We start from the raw sequence: 9,943 nt of genomic DNA, 5'->3' as shown, positions 1-9,943 counted from the left end.
TTTATCTATTGAGCCAAAAAGTGTATAAATTTAATACAAAGCTCCTGATATATTGTTACAATATCAGTTGAAAAATATTAAAAATACATAGGCACAATTTTTTTCTATAAGCACTTAAAGATCAAATTTTGACAAAATTTATTAAATTTTAATTTGAAAAATTATTTTGTAGTTAAAAATTTATAAAATGTTCAATTTTTGTATCTACGAATTGAAAATTTAAAACAAGATTCCACGTAAGTAATTAATTCTGTTACCAAAAAATCTAAAAAATACATTTACACAGTTTATTTTTAGAGTCATTTTAAGTACAAATTTGGACGAAATTACATATTAAAAACCTAGGATAACTATTTTAGTTATTTTGTTGTGATTGTATAATATTATTCGTGGGTACTTGAAACTTCTAAAGTATACTATTATATATCTATGATAGTACCACGGTTTTTTGTTGATGTGTAACGCGTTATAAGTACCTAATAGATATTATGATATGATTAATTTGGAATTTATTATAGGTATCTATTATAGGTCAATTTTTTTTAAATACTATAGACAATAATATAATATTATGTCTTATACCTAGACTGACATACCGTCTCCGCTCAGAATCGTTTTTCTTATACAATGATATTATATCATTGAATTCAAATTTAATACCATCCATTATACAGTGACCCACTTGTAACCTACTGTACAGCAGAGCGAAATCCACTTACCCACCTTTTTTTTAGTGATCTTTAAATCCCAGCAACTATGGCCATTATCTGATTGTGGGGTTTTATGATTGTATGTAGTAGGTTTTGTAATGGTAGGGGGTTTTTACACGTGTGTAATGAGTTTGGCAGAATTTTTGATTGGGCACCCGTAGGTATCTGCTATGCCCGGGTGGAGGATGGCGGCACTTGTTCTTCGGACACCGTGACTTGTCCGAAGAAAAATGCCGCCCGTGGCAAAGGAATCGAACTCTGGTCGACTGCATCGCAGACGACGCCTTAGTCCGCTCTGCCACTCCGTGCCCCCAACTATTATTATTATAGTGAAATATCATCAATTTTATGTTTTTAAATTATTAAATATTTACCGGAAAATAAAAATTTAACGATTTTGGTCATAAGTCATAACTAAACCATAATAATATTAATCTGTTTTAAATTATTGCATAGTTCTCTAATTGACAGACCAGATTAGCTATAAGATAAACATGACGGATAATTGGATTGCTTACTAACAATTTTTAGCCAATCGGTCCCATAAAAAAGCACTATATAGAAGTACACTGTGGTGAATTGTGTGTTACTATTTGCTGCTAAATAAACTCTCATGAGTTATTAACTTAATTATTAATTATTAATGTTTATCGTTCAATACTTAATATATTATTAATAAGAAAAGTATTATAGCCTATAGGTATATATTTTGTTTTATCATTAATATGAAAAATGTTTTCAAGTATCAATTATTGAAGATTTTTAGATTCTGAGCGGAGCAATGAATGTATTGATTTTTTATTTTTATTAGTGTTTGTACCTATTTTCCCTTTAGGACTGTAAAAATTATTAGATTTTCTTCAACAGCACCTTCTCTGATAGGAAAGGGAATCTAGTTATTACATTGGGAAGTAAACATTTCCCAGTAGTTTTCTAAAGCACCGGGAAAAATAAAAGAAAAATTAAGGAAAAACAAGGATTTTTTATGCAAAATTGATTTTGGTTTTTGATGGCATTCTAAAACCAATGACCATAGGTAAATGAAAGTTTCACTGAATGTTTAAAGTATTATTTTCTATATACCATTACATTTAAAATTTTAAAATTAAATTTTTTTTTTAAAATAAATATCAATAAAGTTTAATTTGTCAAGTCATAAAGTGTGAAAATGTAATATAAAGCTCTTGATATATTGTACAATTGCAGCTGACTAGTCTACTCCTTGTTGTTAGGTTGTTGGTTTTGACAATTTAAATGAATATAAAACTAAATATATTTTAAGCCTTATAATTTTACAAAAATATACACTTATAATCAAGTAAGCTGTACATGAAAATAATAGTTGATACATTTTTTTTTATATACTTCCATGAAATATGTCAATATGTTGTTAATTTTATATTGTCATTCCTTTGCAATGCACTAAACAAAAATGTATGGTTATTAGCTAAAATTCAAAAATATGAAAATTGACTTACCAATAAATTCTGAAACTGGATCATTTTCTCCGTCACATCTCATTGTACCAGTTATTTCTTCATTTTCAACAATTGGTAAAAATAAATCAACAAATTCAACTGAATAAGGAGGAGAAACTGCTTCCAAAGCCTACTCAAAAAAAAAAAAATCAGAAAAATAAAATAGACATTGTATAAATAATTATTTACTTCTGTAACAAAATAACGTATTAAAGAAATATCAGTATCTCCTCTATGCCAACATTGTTCAATATATTTTATAACTGGAACAACACAACCACAACACAATAAGTTCACCATACGATCAAGCAGCATCTTTTTCATCTCCAACTAAAACAATAATAAAATTTCGAATTATTTTATACTAATTTTAATTAATAGTCATTTAATAATGAATTAGAATATAAAAAATTAATGTGCCATTCTATAAAATGAATAAAACTGATAATTAATTTATTAACTCACATGTACTAGAATTTCTAGTTCATCCTGTTTAGATTCAAAAAGAGACACAAATAATTTTAATATGATATTATGCAGTTGTGGATGGCAAGTAACAACTTCATCTAAGAGTGCTAAATGTGTTGGTGTATGTTCAGTACATAACTTAAAGAAACTTGGTTCAGTCACAGTACTCTCAACCCAACATATTAAACCAACAGCAACAGCCGGATACCTACATAGAAACAAAAAAAAATCTTATAATCTGAAATTACAAGAAAACTTAACAGCTGGAGTCTATAATAGCATATTCTAGTTTCATGCATGTTGAGCTCCACACATCACTGCCTACAACATTCAATTATAAAGACATGAAGTCAATGCCTGGTTAAATGTTATGGGTTATACTGTCTCATTGGTCAAAGTATAATGCATATCTTAATTAATACTTAAGTTAATTGTATTTACAAAAGTCTAATATTTATCCTGAAATAAATAAATACCTGATGCAATGGTAAATAGTTGCTACTTCAGCAATTAATTCCGTTGAACTTTTATTCAAATTACATATACTATGAACTTTATCAACAGCTTGAATAGTAGATTTTAAATCGTCCTTATTAATAATTTTCCTTTTTTTACCAGATGTTACTTCATACACACTAGCAGAATAAGCATAAAGATATATGTACTTGGGTTTATATTCTGGATTTAATTTCATTCCAGGCTTAAATAGAGCCTGAACTAATAGTTCTGAAAAAAATATATACTTATTTCATAAAAATAAATAAAATAATTAGTATCTAATATATTTAAAACTGAACTAACCAAGAAATTGTGGTATTCTGAGTAAACTAACTGGAGGAGAATCTGCTGATGAATAATGTTTATGTAATACATTTATATCAGCAGGATTTAAGGCATTTCGCGATAACATAGAACTTAATGCTGCACAAGGCTGGTCATACGGGGCAGCGCCATTTAATGCCATAGTAATGGGAGTCACATCATTTCTTAACAAAACCAAATTGAGAAACAAATTTTAATTTAATAATCTTGAAATTAATATAATACCTCTCTTGAGCACAGCGAGTTATTTCTTGAGAAAATCTTTTCATGTTAACTCCTCCATTAGTTTCCTTAGCTAAGACTTGAAGAGCAACTAATGTAAAAACATATGTATGTTGGCTATGACATACCATTTTCTAAAGAAAAAAAATAATATTCACAAATTAATAAATACAGTAATTATTATTAACTGAAAACTGATGTATGATAGCTTATGGTTTTAATTTAAAAAATATTACATATAACAATATGGTGTTAATAGTTTAACTTACAGCACATTCTTGTATTGTATTTTGGCGATTCTCACTAGAAGTTTTTATGGATTCTGTAATAAAATTTTTTAATATTCGGGAATATACTTCAATTTGTTGAGAAGCTGTAGATATACTTGTTATTTCACCTTGATATCCAGCATCTGATATCAACTATTAGTAAATAAAATAAGAATAATATTAAGCTAATATTAAAAAGCTGGAGATAATTATAATATAATATTTGATGAGTAAATACCGGTAATTATCAATAATTTCTGTGAACCAAAGTAAAAATGGATATTATACTGATATACTTAAAAATTAATTCTATGTTATGGATGATTTGTTAACGAATAATTAGTTAATCAATAACGTATACAGGGCCGTATTTAGGGGTGGCGGCCAGGCGCCGGTGTATATTATATGGATAACATTTTTTTTGGTAAGAATTTGCTTGAGTACCTATACTTGGATTTTTTGCATTGCACAACTATGATACGGCCATTTGACGTCATTCAATTGATTTGTCAATCAATGATAACTTCTAATTTTTGTTATTTTTTTTAGGCTAAAATACACTTTACCACGCCCTTTACGAATTCAAAATTAAAAAGACATGTTTTTCAACGCTGATTTCAAAACTGTTTAAATTTATTTGCGGAAACCATTATTTTGTAAGTTATAGCTATCCAAAGTTTGCGATTTTACGTTTATACGCATGCGCTTAACAATACTTTAATGCTGTGTGGAGGAACTCGTGTATAATATATATATAGTATAATATACTTATGTTACAGGTATGGTTTTTCAACAAGATTGTTTAATTCTGAAGGCTACCCAAGGTGGTTTTACACAGAAAATCGGGGGGATGTTTTCGAGTATTTTGTTCGAACGCAGTACATTATGTGCTTTTTAACAACCTTGTTTAATTCAGAAGCCAGCCCAAGGTGGTTTTACACAACAAATCGAGGCATATTTTTGTTTTTTTTGTTAAAACTTTTATGGTGTTGCGCGTGGCAGTCAAGTAGCGTTGCATGCATGTGCATAAACGTAAGATCGCAAACTTTGGATAACTATAACTTCGTGAGGGGCATGGTAAAGTGCATTTGTTTTTTTTTTATAGTGTACAATTTTATGTTGTTATACGTTTTGACAGTAATTAAAATAATGCATCATTGTGGTCTGTTTTTAACAAAATGTTCATAAATAAATAACTATATCCAAACGATTAAGAAACGGATTAATTTTTTTTTTTTTTTTTGGTTTTTTTTTTTTTTTTTGGGGGGGGGGGGGGTGCAAAAATTGTAAATACGGCCCTGAACGTATATTAAGGGAATTATAAAATTTCATCTAAATTTTAACATAAAATAACTATAAAATAACTGTTTCATATTTTTTGGTTATAGAACCTACTTAAGTGTTTTAAATTTTGTCAAAATTCAAACTTTAAATACTAATAAAAAACAATTGTGCCATGTATTTTTAATATTTTTCAACTACTATTGTAAAAATATATCAGGAGCCTTGTATTACATTTTCATGCTTTTTTAACCAACAAATAACATTTTACAGACATTTATAAGAACAAAAAAAAATTAAATTTTAAAATGCCTGGAAACAACTTGGAACAGTCAAAATATTTTGAAAATTTTATCAAGTATGAAAATGAATAATAATAAAATAAACATTATTGTGTAAATATCAAGTGTCAACAGATATTCGTTTTTGAATAACAGCAAAATAAGAAAAATCGCAACATGAGAAATTAAGTGAATATCCAATGTAAAAATTTGAATTTCTACCCTTCATAGCAATTTAATTTGAGTTTCCGGAAAACATTTTTTTTTTTTTTGACAAAGATAAGCAAACTTATGGGAAATCTTGTATTACATTTTCAAGTCATAGACAATTTTTATGAATTTCTAAAAAAATAATTAACTCAATTTTTGTGATCTTTACATATTATGTCAAAATTCAAATATTTCTATTAAATTGTTTTCAATAAAATATTTTTCAGTTTAATTATTTTTGTAAGTTTGGTTTTCATTGAAATTATTTTCCAACATTTTATATGCTCCCCTTTAAATGCTAATAAAAAAATGGTGACTATGTGTTTTTAATATTTTCCAACTAATTTCCAAACATTTAGCACCTCCCCTGTAAAACAAATTGCATCGTATATATAAAATGCTAACATAAACAACCAGTGAAAATTTCATGAATCTACGGTCATTTGTTTTAGAGTTCAACCAAAAATCAAACTAGATTTTGTATAAAAGTTATGTTTTTCCTTAATTTTTATTGTTTTCCCCTAAGCTTTTGAAAACTATTGGGAATTTTACATTTTGAATTTCTGAATGCACCAACTCAATTTATTTCCCCATCAAACAAAATACTATTGAAGAAAATTGAAGCAGTTCAAACGGTGGTGACACACGGGAAAAAAAACATCATCGTGAAACCAATACATTCATAGCTCTGCACAGAATCTAAAACTATTACAGTAATAGTTAAAAATGTATACCTTAATTGTAAAGTTAAGCATCAGACAATCAGGATATTCTTCTGCTAATCTATAAATTAATGATCTCCATATTTTGTGTTCAATCATTTCTGTTAACCAAGCTGGAGTCTGTTGATTACAATACATATTAAAAATTATTAATACTTCTTTAAATAATAACTTATACCAATAATAAATAATAATAATTAACATACTTCTCCCTCTTCACTGAATATTGTATCTGCTTTTTTCGGATCAAATGTTTTCAATACCATATCTTTGAGATGATTTTCAACGAAGGATTGAACTTCGCCAATGGCAACACCTTTTTTTTTTTAAATATTTTTATTTAAACATACATTAATAAATAAACTAAAAACAAACTAACTAGAGAATATTATTTTCAATAAAATATGAATTCTATATAAGTTAATCTATAGTAATATATTAAAGTTATAAATGGTGAAGATATTATATCATTACCTCCTAGAATCAGCCATTCAGCTACCATATTTGCCATCTGAGCAACACCAATATAATTCTTTGATAATAATTCTATAACATGTTCAGGAGTTCCACCCACTTGAAAATACCTATACAGTAATACAAAATGTATTATTTAATTATAGATTATTATTTTTACAGAGAAATAAATAAATATAAAGTATGACCAGAAAAACTTCATAGTTAATCAAGCACATAAGATCCTTAAAAAGGTTATAGGTTAAAAAAGCTTAATTTAGTTATTTCTTACAATACATATTATGTATAATTGAATAAAAAAATTCTTTGATTTTAATTTATAAATAATATTTTTTATAATTATATTTAAAATGTCTAAAGTATAGAAACCTTTTAAAAATTAAGGAAAATTAATACTTTTTCTAACCTCAATTATACTTCTGAATTATATTAATTATCAAAATAAGGTATCACCTGCAAGTGTTGTCTTAGTCTTAAAAGCGTGTAACGAAGCAAATTTGAATTTACAGGTTCTAATTTAGATTTATTAGTTTTAATATGAGATTTAATTTAACAATCAAATTAAAAGTAGCAAGTTATGAACATTATTAAATTATTTTGTTTTATACTTAACTTAAAATATAATATATATATATATAAATATCAAAATAACTACAAAGTGTTGTTACCTTTAATTTTATAAAAGGTGAATTCACTGATACATTTAAACTGAAAAAGCTAAATGAGAATTTCTAAACATACATTTGTTATGTTATACATTTACAGAGATAACACCTGCAGGTGAGATGTCCTCTTATAGCAAAAATCAAAAGCCATTAAAAAAATATTAATAAAAGTAAAAAGTTTTTATAATTGTTAAGAAGATAAAAATCTTGAAGTATTTATTTATTTGATTTTTATTGTATTTTTATTCTTCTATCAATTTTTAATTGAATAAGTAATTATTAAAATGTCAATTTATAATTTCATGAAAATAAAAAAAAAATCTAGAAATAGGCTTGTTCATATAATAAAATTAAAATATATTTTTATTCTTGTAATTATTCAAATTATTGTTCTCATATATCATAATATTGTATTTTCTGATGTTAAAATAATTATGAACATAGTTTATTCTAGAAGACAAATCAATAAATATGGGTAATGGGTATACAAATGAGTAATAATTATAAACTAAAAATACCTTTTAAGCTGTGAAAATATTCCTGGTTCCATAATATAATCAGCACTACTAAATTTCTCTAAGCATTGAGTTAAAGTTTCTTCTGGATTTTCTAATATGTCGTCATTGTCATCAGCCTTAACAAGTGTAGGTAATCATACAACAAAACAGTTTAGGTAATTAGACATTTTAAATAAATATAATTTCACATTTATTAGAAAAATGTTTACTTTTTTATAATACGTAACTTAAAGATTGTAAATATAGAGTTGGTGATAATTTATATAGTGTTACAAAACTAACCTCTACATCGACGTCACCGTCCCAGCGACGATATTCATCATAGTCGTCTTCCATTTTGATTGAAAGAGCAATTAGTACTGATTTTAAACAAACCGAAGCAGATACGTGTCTGTTACAATTGATAGACAATAGAATATTTAGAGAAAATAAACAATTTCTATAATGTCTACCTTAGGTTAAAATATTATTAGTGCTAATGATTAATATATTAAGAAGATTAATGATTTAAAACTTTAAAATGCTATAAATATATTAATTATTAGACACGGCAACACACATAATTATAGTGTACCATTATTGTACCATTTGTACCTATAATCCATAAAAAATTACAAATAACAATATAAAAAGTATATAAATTAATAATCATTATTCATTGCTGGCGCTAAACCACAAATTTGATAACACATATCAAACATTTGAGTTTTGTTTACAAAGTAGTTCTCTGAAAAATGTTATTTTGCGGTTGCCATACAAAGAGTGCAGCAGCTGCTGTGGTGGGGGTAATAACTAATAACTAGCAACCCAACGTGAATATAATATAAATATACCTACCTACTCGTTTTTCATAATTTGTAACATGGGATTCGATAGTCGATACTGTGATTTTCTGTTTTAGTCCAACACACGCGCGACATAGTATTTTAGACTTTTTTTTTGCCAAATATTCCAATATTGATCTATTGAAGTGATAAGATTTCTGAAAACAGATTTGAATTTGTCGTCAAGTCTACTTGAAATCGACTTTCCCAGATTTTTGATTTTTTGATTTAACTTCTCCAAAAATTGAAGTAGCAGAATTTTAGATTCTGAGTGGAACGATGAATGTATTGATTTTACAATGATGTGTGTTTTTTTTTTTTTTTGTGTCTGTCTTCACCTTTTAGGACAGTAAAAGTGCTTGGATTTTCTTCAAAAGTACCTTTTCTGATAAGAAAGTGAATCTAGTTGGTACTTTGGGGGGTCAAAAGTAAAATTTTTCCAATATTTTTCAAAAGCGCCGTGAAAAACAAAAGATAAATTAAGGAAAACGGGAATTTTTACGCAAAATCTGTTTTCGAGAAAATTGATTTTGGTTTTTGGTGTAACTTTAAAACGAATGACTGTAGATACATGAAATTTTCACTGGTTGTTTATATTTTCAAAATATTTTGATTTGTTTTAAGCTGTTTACGGACAATTTCAGTTTCCAATTTAATTAGTTTTTTTTTCTATGAACGTCAATACAACTTTATTTGTTGAGTAAAAATACTTGAAAATTTAATACAAGCTCCTACTATATTGTTACAATGAGATTTGAAAAATATTAAAAATCCTTAGTCAGTTTTTTTTTATTAGCATTTAAAGTTCAAAAATTGACAAAATATGTAAAAATCACGAAAATTTGCAAATTATTTTGAGTTAATAATTCGTAAAAATTTTTCTTTTTAGAACTAAGATTTTAAAATGTAATACAAGATTCCTTATAGGATAATAATCTACCTTTATCAAAAAAAAAATGTCTATAAGAAACTCAAATTAAATTTTTATGAGCGTTTGAA

At 26.5% G+C, this 9,943-nt stretch overlaps 1 protein-coding gene across 1 annotated transcript; it reads right to left on the bottom strand.

The window, feature by feature from the left end:
* Positions 1-1,763: 1,763 nt before the first annotated feature.
* LOC100164592 (negative elongation factor D) lies at positions 1,764-8,764 on the bottom strand. The gene is made up of 13 exons (XM_029488677.1): positions 8,403-8,764; positions 8,121-8,236; positions 6,938-7,047; positions 6,670-6,779; positions 6,476-6,583; positions 3,970-4,122; positions 3,704-3,834; positions 3,458-3,642; positions 3,133-3,382; positions 2,654-2,864; positions 2,378-2,518; positions 2,189-2,318; positions 1,764-2,132 (listed from the first exon to the last, which is right to left on the bottom strand). Exons 1-13 carry the CDS (start codon positions 8,454-8,456, stop codon positions 2,107-2,109), a joined length of 1,725 nt encoding a protein of 574 aa, XP_029344537.1. The 5' UTR covers positions 8,457-8,764; the 3' UTR covers positions 1,764-2,106.
* Between the last annotated feature and the right edge of the window lie 1,179 nt (positions 8,765-9,943).

This window comes from Acyrthosiphon pisum, chromosome A1 (genome assembly GCF_005508785.2).
Source record: "Acyrthosiphon pisum isolate AL4f chromosome A1, pea_aphid_22Mar2018_4r6ur, whole genome shotgun sequence".
Classification (NCBI taxonomy): domain Eukaryota; kingdom Metazoa; phylum Arthropoda; class Insecta; order Hemiptera; family Aphididae; genus Acyrthosiphon; species Acyrthosiphon pisum.
Note: the sequence above shows the minus strand (reverse complement) of the source record. Positions and strands in the feature narration are given on the sequence as shown.

Excerpts from the sequence above, each read along its gene's own strand:
- LOC100164592 (XM_029488677.1), bottom strand. The coding sequence starts at position 8,456 with ATGGAAGACGACTATGATGAATATCGTCGCTGGGACGGTGACGTCGAT. Across the intron at positions 3,835-3,969 it reads ATACAATACAAGAATGTGCT|AAAATGGTATGTCATAGCCA; the intron begins GTAAGTTAAACT and ends TTTTTTCTTTAG. Across the intron at positions 2,865-3,132 it reads ACTATTTACCATTGCATCAG|GTATCCGGCTGTTGCTGTTG; the intron begins GTATTTATTTAT and ends GTTTCTATGTAG.